The 13,378-nt window shown below is 44.9% G+C and overlaps 1 protein-coding gene across 2 annotated transcripts in view; it reads left to right on the top strand.

Annotated features, from left to right (window-relative positions):
• Nucleotides 1–11,410, top strand: part of SGMS2 (sphingomyelin synthase 2) — a 96,804-nt gene extending 85,394 nt beyond the window's left edge. For both annotated transcript variants that reach the window (XM_045284193.1, XM_004703299.2), the window contains exons 5-7: nt 1,740–1,893; nt 8,366–8,532; nt 10,781–11,410. In XM_045284193.1, the coding sequence (XP_045140128.1) occupies nt 1,740–1,893; nt 8,366–8,532; nt 10,781–10,984 (525 nt within the window). In that variant the 3' untranslated portion in view covers nt 10,985–11,410. The remainder of the gene's footprint in view (nt 1–1,739; nt 1,894–8,365; nt 8,533–10,780) is intronic.
• Nucleotides 11,411–13,378: the final 1,968 nt, after the last annotated feature.

The raw sequence follows: 13,378 nt of genomic DNA, 5'->3' as shown, positions 1-13,378 counted from the left end.
AGTCTTGCAAGATAGAATTCGAGTCATGGTAGTGGGAGCGGGGAGGAAACCTTTAGGAACTAGAGGAAGGTTGTATTTCTCATCACTGTTACATCGCACCCTGACTGGCTCATCTCCTCCCCGCATGGGTCCTTTTAAATCTGAGAACACCATGGCCAGGTCAGAGTGGAGGTGGTTTTGTATTTGATCTTGTTGTTGACAGTGGTTCACACCAACCTCAGGACTAGAAATTCTTGAGGGCCGTGTCTGAGCTAATAAATCCTTTGTAAAACATCTTCACCCTGAGATGCACCAGACTCGAGTGCTGCGTGCTACCTCTCTGTCAACAGTCCTCTTGCCTTGTTAGGGGATCGATCCTTTGTGCCTTTGAGACGCTGCCCTTTCAAGGCAGGAACTCCGAGTGCTTGTCAGGTTTTGGTTTAAAGACTACCTGTTTGGGGTCAAGGAGCCCTAGAGGGGTGGTGGGTTAGTTGGTGGGAGAGTGAACCCAGCAAGAAGAGGAGGAGCCGTGCTCTCCCATGCAGGCTTACGGTCCTGAGAATCCTCTCTCGGATCTCTGGGAGTTGGAAGGGACTCGATGGCAGTGGACTGGCGTAGGTGGTTTTTATTCTTGGTAAAATATGTAGGCTGTTTTGGTGCAGCATGATATATACTTGTCCCTCTGGTCCCAATTGAATAGTCTCTAATAGTCTTTCTAAGGAGCCCTGATGGGACAGTGGTTAAAAGCACACAGCTGGTAACTGAAAGGTGGTCTGCACTCACCCAGAGGCTCCTCGGGATTACCACCGGTCTTTGTTTCTATAAATGCACGTATTGCAGCTCAGAAAACCCTGTAGGCAAATGTGGGGTCACAATCTACTTAGTAACACCTGCAACTGTTGTCTGTCTGTGTTGTCGTTCTTTGATTTTTCTGAGGTCTGGTCCCTTGTACTAACTGATCTTAGCCCCTCCCTCCGGCTCACCAACACTGCAGAATCCCAGTTTCCCGTGCCCACCGTTTGGAAAAATTCAGTCTACTGCTCATCCCCATATGCATGCATTCTAACAGAAGACAAATCCTTGACCATTGTCTCAAACTCCAGGCCTGCGCCCATCAGAGTTTCCCGTGAGAGGCCAACTCTCCTCTCATCGCGGTAGATTCTAGGAGCCTCCACACTCTTGTGCAGGCATGTGCCTCCCCGAGTCTCTGCCACAGCACCCAGGTTATTTCTTTGGGGGCGGTTTTCCTATGAAAGCACTCGGTTACACTGTACATGTTAATCAGCCATTTATAAAGTTAGGAACACCCTTTAAGTTTTCCACGTAACGCAAGGAACCCGTAAGCTGTAGAATGTCAGGCATGTGGTGTGCAGTGGAATTAAATATAAACTGTCCCAAACCCTGACTTCCCCTCTGCAAAAAAGGAGAAAAGGGAGCTTGGCCCTGTCTTGTAGCTCAGGCCTGTGGTGAAGTCATTGCTTCTCACTATTTGTGAAAGCTTTGTTCAAGGACACAGCACCACCAAAACATATTCCTAGGAACACACTGAATAATGCAAAGCATGTCCATAAAACTCACCAACACGATGGCTAAAACTCAATCTGAGGAACTTCTCCCTTGGATTCTTTTTGAGTCTTTAGATTGAAAATAAAAAAACAAAGCGACAACCAGGTGTGCTTTCTAGATGTCACTCCAACCAGGCGCAGACCTCTTTTATGTCAGTTGGTAAATGCCCTTCCTGCTCTTCACACGTCTTTCAGCTCAACGGAAACTCTCAGGCCAAAGTAGAGCGGATTCTCCAGTTGATCTCTGGCGGAGGCCTGTCCATAACTGGATCACATATCCTGTGCGGAGACTTCCTCTTCAGCGGTCACACCGTTGTGCTGACACTAACCTACTTGTTCATCAAAGAATGTAAGTAAGAGCTCATTCCCACATGACTGATTGATTGCTATAGTGGGAGGGGAACCCAGGCCCAGAAACTAATGGGCTTCCTTAGCTTATTGGTATTGATAGCTATGAATGATCTGTTCATACAGAAGTGATTTGAACACTGAAGGCGTAAAACCTTACCCTCCTCTGACAGAGACTGGTGGTACCCCTCAAGACCTATGACCTTTAAACATCCTGCAGACCTGGCCCTGAGCACACCCCAAGGAAGCCCTTTCCAGCCAAGCAGGAGACGAACCTCAAAAGCAGACAATGTTATACTCCTGAGGCTCATGCTCCTCGGAATAATCAACTGTGTTCTCCCCAAAAGGCAGCATTTGCCCATCCAAACAACGTTCCCAGTGCAGGAAAGAATGAGCCATGGACATGAGGATCCCAGGGAAGAAGTGGGAAGAGTCCTGCTACTAGGAGGGGATTGCAAATTATGTCAGGAAACAAAATGTGCATGAATTGCTGATTGGAAAAACCAGCTCTGTAAACTTTTACCCACAGCACAGTTTCAAAAATTAATTGAGCAAAAACAGAACAGCGAAACCCTGATTACCCTGACTTTTATCTAGCATTTCGCATCATGCCACAGTGAAAAGCTGTTCTAATATTAGAACCAAAAGAACCTAATTGTTATTTATTGAAAAAGGAACCGGGGTCCTAGCCCAAAGGGCAGGGTTTTTGAGTGATCTGTCCGACACTTCCATTCTGTCATCCCAGATAATTCCGTCAATGATATACTGATCTTTGTCCCACTTTATCCCAACTGTGTGATTTTGAAGTACTGCCTGTACTTTAGTAGACAGACTGGTGGGCCTTTCTGCCAACACTAATGATTTTCTTCTTAAGAGATTGTCTTTCTCCCTGTAAACAAAAAGGCAAGACTGTGAAACATCCCATTTTATTTGTCTAGTTCCCATTATATGAAGTCCTTTTTCTGTTCTGAGTTTTGTATGGACAGATAATGCCCTGTCTGTTACAGGGTTGTATGGAACCACCATGGATTTTAACTGATTCAACAGCTTTGGGCTGGTTTGGGTTACAGGGTTTTAGCTGCCTAGAAAATCCTGTTTTCGTTGATTTTTGAGATTGTTTTGTATATGTCAGCCCCAAATCCAAATAAAACAAACTCAAGTGCCATAGAGTCGGTTCTGTATAGGACAGGGTAGAAATGCCCATGTGGGTTTCCAAGACGGTAACTCTTTATGGGAGTAGAGAGCCTCGTCTGTCTTCCTGGGAGGAGCCAGTAGTTTAATTTCGGACCTTGGCAGTTAGCAGCCCACCGTGTAGCTACTATGCCATTAAGACCATTATCTCAAAAGCTTTTGAAGTAGTATACTACTTCCTTCATTTCCCCCTCCCTCACCCCCGCCCAAAGGCATAGAACTAGTTCCAGTAACCCAAGCCTGTGTTTAAGATGTGTGTCACAATGCTCTTTACTTAACAAATTTCAAAGGAAGAAAGAGATGTCCCCTCTCATATCACTGAACCTCCTCCCTCCTCCTTCAACCCTTCCGCAGCCTAAGCAGGTTTAACCTGACCTAATGGTATGGTGGACATGAGCCTTGTCTCCCAGCAGCCCAGAAGTGAATCTTTGCCCATAGATTGCTTAGAGTTGTAGGTTTAGTTCTCTGTTCTCAAGATAGTAAGACAAAGATTTGAGATTCCTACACGGATGAGAAAGATCCAGGTGGCATATGTTTGCATGTCGGGCAGTTTAAACCCATCAGTGATCCGTGTAAGAGTTTTCTGCTTGCTCCCGTAAAGATGTAAAGTCTTGGAAATGAAAGGGACAGTTCTGCTCTCCCTTGTAGAGTAAGGGGACCAGATGTCCTGATTTTTAACAATGTTTCCCACATCCTGCGGCATTTTAGAAAAGTCCTGATTTTTGGAAAGAATGCACGACAAGCTAGGGTATATGGTTTTCGGCTGCCATGTGGCTATTTCACCAGGATATGAGTTTTATCAATGGTGTCCCACTTTACCAATGTTAAAATCTGGTCACCTTATTGTAGAGGCATTATGAGTCAGAATCGATCTAATGGGAGTGTTTGTTTATCGTAGATGAAGGAGCACGTGTGTAGGAGCTCCGCTGCTAATTCAAATGTCGGTGGTTCAAACCCACTAGCCATTCCAGGGCCCAAAGATCTGCAATCTTCTTCTGCTTCTAGAAGTAGTACTAGTAGTGGTACTTCTTCTTCTAAGTCATTGTCTTCTCCTTCTCCTCCTCCTCCTCCTCCCCTCCTCCTCCTCCTTCTTCTTCTTCTTCCTACTTCTACAATGATTAAAGTCTAGGAAATACTACAGGGCAGTTCTCTGTCCTATAGGGTCACAATGAGTCAGAATTGACTTGGTCGCAGTGAGTTTTGATTGGATCTGGCGTTTATTCAGAAAGCACCAATCTGTATGTAAAATAAAATTACGTTCCACTGCGGTGGAAAGTGCCTTTGAGTTGCAGGCTCTTCCCTCTAATTTGAGGGTCAGGAACAGCTCAGGAGAGTGGCTGAGCCTGAGGGGAGGAGGAGCACTACACACGAGAGCAAAGCTATGGTGGATTGAAAACCATGTGGCAATGAAGCAAACAAAAAACCCTATGTAACCGAAGATCACTTTTAAGACCACATAACATTAACAATAATATATTGTTGTTGGTGACTGCTATCGTCACGTCAGTTCTAACTCCTGGAGACCCCAAGTATTAGGTCGAAGTGTGCATCTGGGTCTTCAGGGCTGGGACCTTGTGGAAGCATTCAGATCACCAGGCCTGTTTTCTGAGGCGCCTCCACACAGGTTTGAACCACCAACCTTTTAGTTAATAGTCAAGTGCTTAACTGTTCCTACCACCCAGGGACTCTTGACTCACACTGTGTGGACCCAAGGAGTGAACGCATTCAATCTTAGCCACATCCTCTAAAGACGCACTGTTTTATAGCCCGCTTTTTCCGACGAGGACACTGAAGCTGAGAGAAAGCGGCTTCGCAAGTGACTTAGTCAAGGATCTGGGTATTTAAAGTCAAGCAAGCTAACTCCAGATATCACATCCTTAGTTTCTCTCTGGCCTTTGGAAACCCCCAAATGGTCTGGTCTTAAAGACTCACCAAGGAAGAGTCCACCCTCCCAGAAGCAGAGTTTAGTGCTAGTTTTTCTTCTTCCTTCTACCTGACAGCAAGTCAGATGACATGCGGTCATTTCACCCCTTACTAAAAGCCACATCGTGGGTAGCAGCAGCATTTGGTAGACCGCCACGTAGCATCGAAGGAATTCCATTCTGTTCTTTCCAATGTTTGGTGAGAAATAAAATGCAAATCCGCAATGTTTAACAGAAACTCAACTTTAGTCAGTTCTGTCCATAAACAGGGCTTGCCATGTTGATGCCTGTTTTCTGTGCGTCAGGGAACAGTCACTTTCTACACTATACCATATGCGGTTGGTCTGAGTCAGCAGATGCTTCGGCGGTGTCTTTGAAGAGCTGATTTCTAGAGTTAGGTGTATGTATCATTCGTGTAGATATACTCTTCCTTGTCGTGTAGATTTATTTAGTTGTAAGAACAGATGACAACTTGCGACTAAGGGCACATTGGAGGTCTGTAGGAGAGGATTTTATTCAACTGTCTAAATAGTGTAACAGGGGCCAAGATTCCTTACAAAGTTAGTTTGAAGAAATCAGTCTAGCTAGCTGTTAATATGAAAGGTTTCACTAATTAAGACACACAGCCCCCCCTTTCTTTTGTTAAACTTGCCGCCACACAAAATCCCTGGTCTGTTATTCAGGACAAGGGTCCCACACTGATAGAGACCATCCATTAATGTTTATTGTCACCGTCTTTTGTAGCCACCAGCAATACTGCTAGGAGACGAGAAAACCAATCTCACTGCCACTGAGTCAATGCCAACTCCAGGCGATACAGAACAGGGCAGAACTGCCTCTGTGTGTTTCTGGGACGATCTACTAAAGCAGCAAGCCCCATCTTTCTCCGGAGGTTTTGAATCGCTGACCTTGTAGTTAGCAGGCCAACACATAACCGCTACTCCACCAGGGTTCCTTTTGTTGTGCATGAATGTAGGCAAAATAACAGCTGTTCTGAAGGTTTGAGGTGCCAACTGAGCCATGGAGAAAGGGAAGCAGGGGTAGTATGAGGCTTTCCAGAGGGTCGGATCGGAAGTCTTCGTATTGCCTCTAGAGAAATGCTGCTACTATGCTCTTGCCGACTGTGGTAGCCAAACAGAAATACGGCGCCCTTGTTTCTGTTTTTGCAGAGAAGTCAGAAATCCGGATTTTTACAGAAACGTCTAAATTTCTGGGTCAGATTTAACAGTGTGAACCATCAGAACAGTCAAAGGGCTGGAGCTGGGCCTTCAGGCCAGATTAAGGTCTCTCCCTGCATTAAATGCTGAGAGTCTGAGTTCCCTGCCAGCACTTTATCTGCCAGGATTTAGTCTCAGGATGAAGCAACTGAGAAGTGTTGATGAATAAATTCAAAACCGGAAAACCTGACTTTCAAATGCAAATTTGGGTTTAATCATTCATTACTTATTTTATTTTGCTATTTCACTTGTGCCCCAAAGAGCAAAAGTAAATCAGGAGGGAAAAAAAAAACCCAAAAACTTTACATTTGAATACCTTATTGATCCTGCATTTGGTATTCTCTCTAGCATGCTATTCAGCCATTAAGGAAATACATTTCAGTTTATTATCATTGCTTAGCACTGCACAGCCCCCCACCCCCCAGGCAATTAAACACTTTGGCTCTGTAGCCCCCTAATCCATCTTTTGCAGCTCTCCTGGATCTTGCCAGCAATACCCCCCACCCCACCCCAGCCCAGCCCCCAGGGGTGGTACTACCCACTTTGCGAACCACTCGATGTTCCTCCTGCGTAGAACTGCCCTTGTGGGTTTGCAAGTACCAGGAGTGGGGAGTGCTAACCTTGCAGATCTCGGCCCAACTTTTAACCACGGTGCCACCAAGGTTCCCTGCGAAGTCTTAAGATAAATAAAAGAAGTGATTCCATTTGGTTAACCGGGAGTCTTCCAGTTCTCTTACCGCTAATCAGTATAACGAAGTTGTTAGTGTCTTCACTGAGGCTAAAATCTCTAGGTGAATAGACAGGAATCCCAACTCTTACAGAGCTGTCATGCAAGCCATCAGCTTCCCATGGCTGATCTTCCTGAAGATCAGCCGGCCTGTGTGCCCCGGCGCTTCAGCGTGAACTCAGATTCCAACCTTTGGGTTAGTTCATCAACAGTGTGCACCCTCTAGAGAAGCGATCCTCAACCGTGTGGGTCACAACCCCTTTGGGTGTCAAACCGCCCTTTCACAGGAGTCGCCAGATTCATAACAGTAGCAAAATTACAGTGATGAAGTAGTAACAGAAATAATTTTATGGTTGAGGAACTGTATTAAAGGGTCGTGGCATTAGGAAGGTTGAGAACCACTGCTCTAGAGACTGCCGCTCTACATGCAGTCGTTCAGAGCCGTTGAATCAGTTCCTATAGGCTGCCCATGGCGGTCTCACAGAATGTGGTAGAACTGCCCCATGGGGTTTCCAAGGAAGCAGACAGCCCTCTTTCACCTCTTTCTGTTGGTAGTGTGTAACGCTGTAAAGCTTAAAGAAACCCTCTTCGTCATTGAATTACCGAACTCTGAAACGTGGGTGAAGTGCTTATTTAAAAAAAAAAAAGGAGCCATCTTCTTTAAGTTTTAAAAAGCTGCCACCTATGATTTTTTAAAAAAGCACAATTAAAAAAGTAAAAAAACCTATAAGAGATGTATTGGTGGGAATGTAAAAAACAACAACAAACCGAATCTTTCTTTTGATTTATATATTTACAAATGTCTATGTGGCACAGAATATGCTAGGAAAAATAGAAGATTTTAATAAATATAATTATGGGAAAAAACATTTTCTAAAGCTGCCGCCTTTAAGCTTTTCATAGGGAGTGCTTTTTAGTCCGTATGTAAAGTAGCAGCAAAATTGCCAGGAACCATAATTTGGCTCGCCACACATGCCATCCTTTCCTTACACCCAGGAGAAGTAAAAGTACATTTCTGTAAGGGATGAAATAACACCTGCTCATTTTCCCCTCTTCTTTTCATAGATAACTACCTTGCTTTTAGTCCGTACTGTTTCCCTTCCCAGCGGTGGTTCGTAGGTGAACCAGCTTGAGTCGATTGCAGCCAACCTAATCAATAGCAGTTCTGTTCTCTTCCTTGAAAGACCCAGAGCATCGAGTGCTGTGACCACCCACTGATGACCGTAGCCTGCTTCCAGCTCTTCCCCTTCTTGGAAGAATGAGCCCTGAGGGGTATATTTGCCGACCAGACCAATTTTCCCATCCAGCGATGGCCTGACTGCAGATTCCTCTTCTCCGGTGCATTAGGACAGACTGTCATCACAAGCGTCATCTCCGAGAGAGTCTTGTTAACCCTGCAATGCTTCCCTTGTGCAGATTCGCCTCGGCACTTCTGGTGGTACCATTTGATCTGTTGGCTGCTGAGTGCTGCTGGGATCGTGTGCATCCTCGTCGCACACGAACACTACACCATCGATGTGATCATCGCTTACTACATCACGAGTCGGCTCTTCTGGTGGTACCACTCAATGGCCAATGAGAAGGTGAGAAGCCGGGGGCTGGGCAGGGGCTGATTCTTGTCTTTGAATGTGCAGTCAACCCCATCTCAGATGATGGGGCCTTGGAGCGGTTCCCTGTGGTCGCCGCCCAAGTGTGTGGTTTGGGACAATTCACTTCATAATTGTTGGTGCCACAAGGATGAAAATGCTGCTGAATTCTGATAAAGTTGCACGAGGATTAAGAAGGATCTTTGCTAGATGAAAATGCCGGCACTTTCTCCATAGAAACACCGTGGCAAAGCTAGGGATGATATTCCCTTCCCTCAAGAAACTTAATTCATTTTGTAGAGGAGAGTGAGCGCGGTTAGGAGAAGATAAACCCGCAGAGTCAGTAGCTTTTGTGAGTTGCTGGGTTTGTTGGCATCTTTTGGTGTTATCGTGTGTTCCAGCTTTAAGTTCCTCGTAACTTTCCTGATTTGATGCTGCTGCCTTTTGGTGCCCAGGTGCCCGTTTCTTTCTTGCCCCATTCTTGAAAAAACAAAAAGCCTCGTCGCCATTGAGCCCATTGTGACTCAGGTGACACCCTATAGGACAGGGTGGAACTGCCCGTATGGGTTTCAGAGACTGCAACTCTTTTGTTTGTTTTAGTCGTTTTATTGGGAGCTCGTACAGATAGCTCTCACATTCACATCAAGCAGTATTAGACAATTGCTACCAGTTTCAAAACTTTTTCTTCTTGAACTCCTTGCTATCAGCTCGCTTTTAGCCCCTCCCTCCCTCACCACACCTCCTATTGAGACTGCGACTCTTTTCGTTCAAATTGAAACACTGAACAACCACTGTGTCACCAAGGGCTTCTTAAAGAGCTGGTTCAAGTGCACGGGCTTCTGGCAAGCTTCCCCTAATACCTGCTCCCCTGGCTTTTGCCCCAGGGGAGGATTATACCTTCCCTTATCTGTGGTTCCCTTGGCTTGATGTGTGTCCTTGGAATAAGAAAATTAGTGTGTGCACCATGACTTACTTATCTCTGGATAGCCTTGCCATATTGTAAAATATGTTTGTAGAATTTGCAAGTGATTGAGATATACCGTTCCCCAAGGATCTAAACCCAGTTCTCGTGTCTGCCCTACATCTACTCCTCACTTATTGGCTAGCTCATTAATTTACATTTCACATTTATGAGAATAGAAAACTCCTGTCTGACTGTTTTGCATTCTGCATACTAACAGTGTACGTCTAACAGTAACAAGGCTGGAGGTGCCAGGCAAGAGTAGCACTGATTGTAATGCTTCAGGTTATATGTCAGCTTTGCTGGGCCATGATTCAGTGGTTTGGCAACTGTGTAATGGTGAGATTTGACAGTTCTGTCATGATATCATTAGGCAGTTATGTAATATAATTTAGCAATTTTAAACAATCCATTCTACTGGTGTAATTTGAAAGTTAGGTGACCTTGAAATGTCCACCTTAAGCTCAAACCAAGGGTCAGTCAGGAATTATAAGATTGCAAGTGTATTTCATGTCAGGTCATCTCTTGTACATGGAGTGTGGCAGGTTAGCATGAACTTTCCAACACAGTCTGGGTTAGCCTCTAAAAACTCATCAAGTCGATTCCAACTCTGTGTTGGGCGGGGTAGACTAGAGAAACAAATCCAGGCAGACACTTGTGTGTATTAGGGAAGAACTTTAGATAGAAGAGTAATTGTATATTAAGAAAACACCACATCTCAGTCCAGATCAAGTCCATAAGTCTGATATTAGCCCATATATCCTATAACAGTCTATAAATGCCTCCTCGTGCAACACATGCAATGATGCCAAATGCAGGAAGATCACAGGCCAGTGGGTGGAAAGTCTTGTGGATCCAGTGGTGGTGGAGCATCCCAGCGCTGATGTGGGTCTCCATGTGGCTCCTCCAGCTCCAGGGCTCTGGCTCCATCAGTGTAGCTCCATGTGGCTTGTCAACAGGAATGTCTCTCAGGGAGAGAGTGTGTTCTGTCTCTAGGGAGGAAGGCAGGAGTTCCCAGAATCCTCAGGAGAAGGCCATTTCCACACAGAAGCCTCATTGGCTAAGACCTGTTTGACAGACTGATAGACTCCACCCCCAACTCAAGTTGACAGTTTACGTCACTGCCACAGACTCCTACATAGCAACCTCATAAGAATCATATGCTCTGGTGACGGCTACCTTTCCTGGTACATGCCTTGCAGCTAACTAATTAAGAAAAAAAAAGATGAGAATAAGAATCTTAAGAAAGATCTGTCTAATTTTATTTTTACCTCCCTTCTTCAGAACTTGAAGGTCTCCTCCCAGACTAACTTCTTGTCTCGAACGTGGTGGTTCCCCATATTTTATTTTTTTGAGAAAAATGTACAAGGCTCGATTCCGTGCTGCTTCTCGTGGCCCCTGTCCTGGCCCCCTGGCTGCTTTAAATCATCCTGCAAGAAGTATTCCCGGGTTCAGAAGATTGGTGAAGATAATGAGAAGTCCACCTGAGGAGCAAAGACAAAGAGCTCTTATACCAAAAGAATTAACGCTGTAACCAAAGGTATAGTTTTGTGGGTTTTTGTTGTTTTTTTTTTTAATTGTGGGAGAACTGCCCTGGTCAATGAAGAAATGGACCAAATTGCCTATCAACGATCAGAAAAAGAGGAAAAAAAAAGGACAAAGTATTCTCCCTCGACTTGTTTTTATTCATCCTGAGAAAGCTACTTCTCCCCTGCAGCTCTTCCTTCATGGGCGACGAGCCCCGAGCTGGGATTTACTAGCGAGCTTGCTAAGAGGTGCCAAAGAACACACAGCTCCTTCCTCCTGCACTCCACTAACGCTCCTCTACTTCAGAATGGTGGATTGCTTGTTTGTGTTTTCCTCCCCAAGGTCGGAAGAATTATGTTAATGTTTTAAATAAAATATCTGGATATATACAGCTACTATGTAAATAGAATAACCTGATGTTGAGAGTGGTTTTCAGCATTAGGCTTGTGAGTGAGGAGGTTGTTGGCAAACTTCAGGGGAACCTCGCTCGCACCCCATTGTGGGACAGGAGAGGCTCCAGGCTGAGAAGGTGCCCTGCTGCTGCTACTGTGTATCACTTTCATGTCTTCTTCTTCTTCTTTTTTTCTTTAATCTATAATATTATTTTTTGAAGGTGATCTAAGTAAACCTCAGACCCATTTGGCATACCCTCAGATTTTACAAATGTGTAAATATTTCACCTTAAAATCTCTTATCGTGGATACAGAGTACAGAAAGGTAGGGCTGTTTCTGCTAATGAGTGACCCTTGTGTACACAGCTATATGCCTAGTCAATTTGTATCTGGTACCCCAATGCAGTCAAGTTCATGACCACAGTCTGAAAAAACACTCCTGGAAGAGCTGATGCCCAGGCCCCAAGCCAACAGGCTGTTTTCCTCCCAGGTCTGCATCTTCCGTTCCACCGTACTTTATGAAAAGCCACAATGCTGGCCAAATGTTCAGTGACTCCACATCTCATTCCCAGATTCCCAACCACATAGACCACGGTTGAGCCATGTTACTGTCACCCTGTGAGGATTTTAACACGGTGCTTCACTCTAGTTAACCTAACGTTGGGACTCATGTCTCAGACAGTAGTTAAGCTGTACAAAAATGTCTTTGAGGTAATGAAAAAATAGCAGATAATTTTTTAAATGCCTAGACCTTGTCACTCAATGCCATTGAATCTTCTGGATAAAATCTTGGCTAATTCCTTAACTGTTAATTTAGGGTTATTTGCAAAATGTCTTAGTAACCATGAAATGGCTTCTGGGTTACAAAATCGACCACACTGGGGTTTCAAGTATGGTGGAGTAAGTACGAAGGAAGGAGGTGGTGTTCCATTTATATTGAAGGTGCAATTTTCCCTCTTTGTAGAATTAAAAGCAACAATAAATTTAGCATTAACTATCTGGCCATCTTTGATGAAGTACATAAAGCGAAAGCCCATTGCCTTTCAAGTACGTTCCAACTGATGGCAGCACTTCGAGGGCAGAGCTGCCCTGCCTCGTCAGGTTTCCGAGGCTGTCCACTCCACTGAAGCAGCTGCCCTGTCTCTCCCACAGCGTGGCTGGTGGGTTTGAGCGGTGGCAACCTTTTGCTTTTCAGCCTGTGAGTGACTTCACCACTGTGCCACCAAGGCTACGTGCAGTTTGATCTTTCGGTTGTTTGAGAAAAGCACAATAGAAACCTGTTCAGAAGAGTCCTCCTTCTTTGGTGCTAATATTCGGTGTCCTGTATGTATGTTTTCAGTATGGCTTGCTCTTCCGGCAATCACTGAACCAGAGGAGTGAATTGCTGAAGGCAAGGGTAGTTGAATTTGCAGCCACAGGAAAGACCCCGGTCTGAATATGTAAAACAAGAAATGAAACCCTAAGCATTCTGGGAGGGCTTTAAAAACACATGGGTTTTTCTGGGAGACAAATAATCATGTGTCTATACACTATTTAATGGTTATAGTCTAACGGTGATTCTGCATCCTTTCCATTAATTGAATATTACTCAGTCTTGACCCTTTGTGATCAAGCAAGGTCCCCTTGAGAGCACTTTGATTTAGACCCCTGCTGTCCAATAGGACAGTGGTTCTCAGCGGTCCTCACAGGGGTTGCCCGATTGACGACAGTAGCGAAATGACAGTTATGAAGTAGCAACAAAAATAATTTGATGGTTGGGGGGGTCACCACCACATGAGGAACCGTATGAAAGGGTCGCGGCATGAGGAAGGTTGAGAACCACCAGCTTAGAAGGAAGAATAGCTGGTCCTGAAACCTGGGTGTCGCCCTCCGTGTTGAGGTGCGTTTTGTTTTTCTTGGTTTTTTGGTGTGTTTTTTAGAAAGTATTTTGATAGAGCTTCCGGTTCATTCGGCTGTTTGGTTT

The sequence above is a fragment of the Echinops telfairi genome, unplaced genomic scaffold (assembly GCF_000313985.2).
Source record: "Echinops telfairi isolate 266 unplaced genomic scaffold, ASM31398v2 ScPeMD7_7468;HRSCAF=8506_0, whole genome shotgun sequence".
Classification (NCBI taxonomy): Eukaryota; Metazoa; Chordata; class Mammalia; order Afrosoricida; family Tenrecidae; genus Echinops; species Echinops telfairi.
The sequence above is the reverse complement of the archived record's forward strand: the minus strand, read 5'-3'. Positions and strand labels throughout refer to the sequence as shown.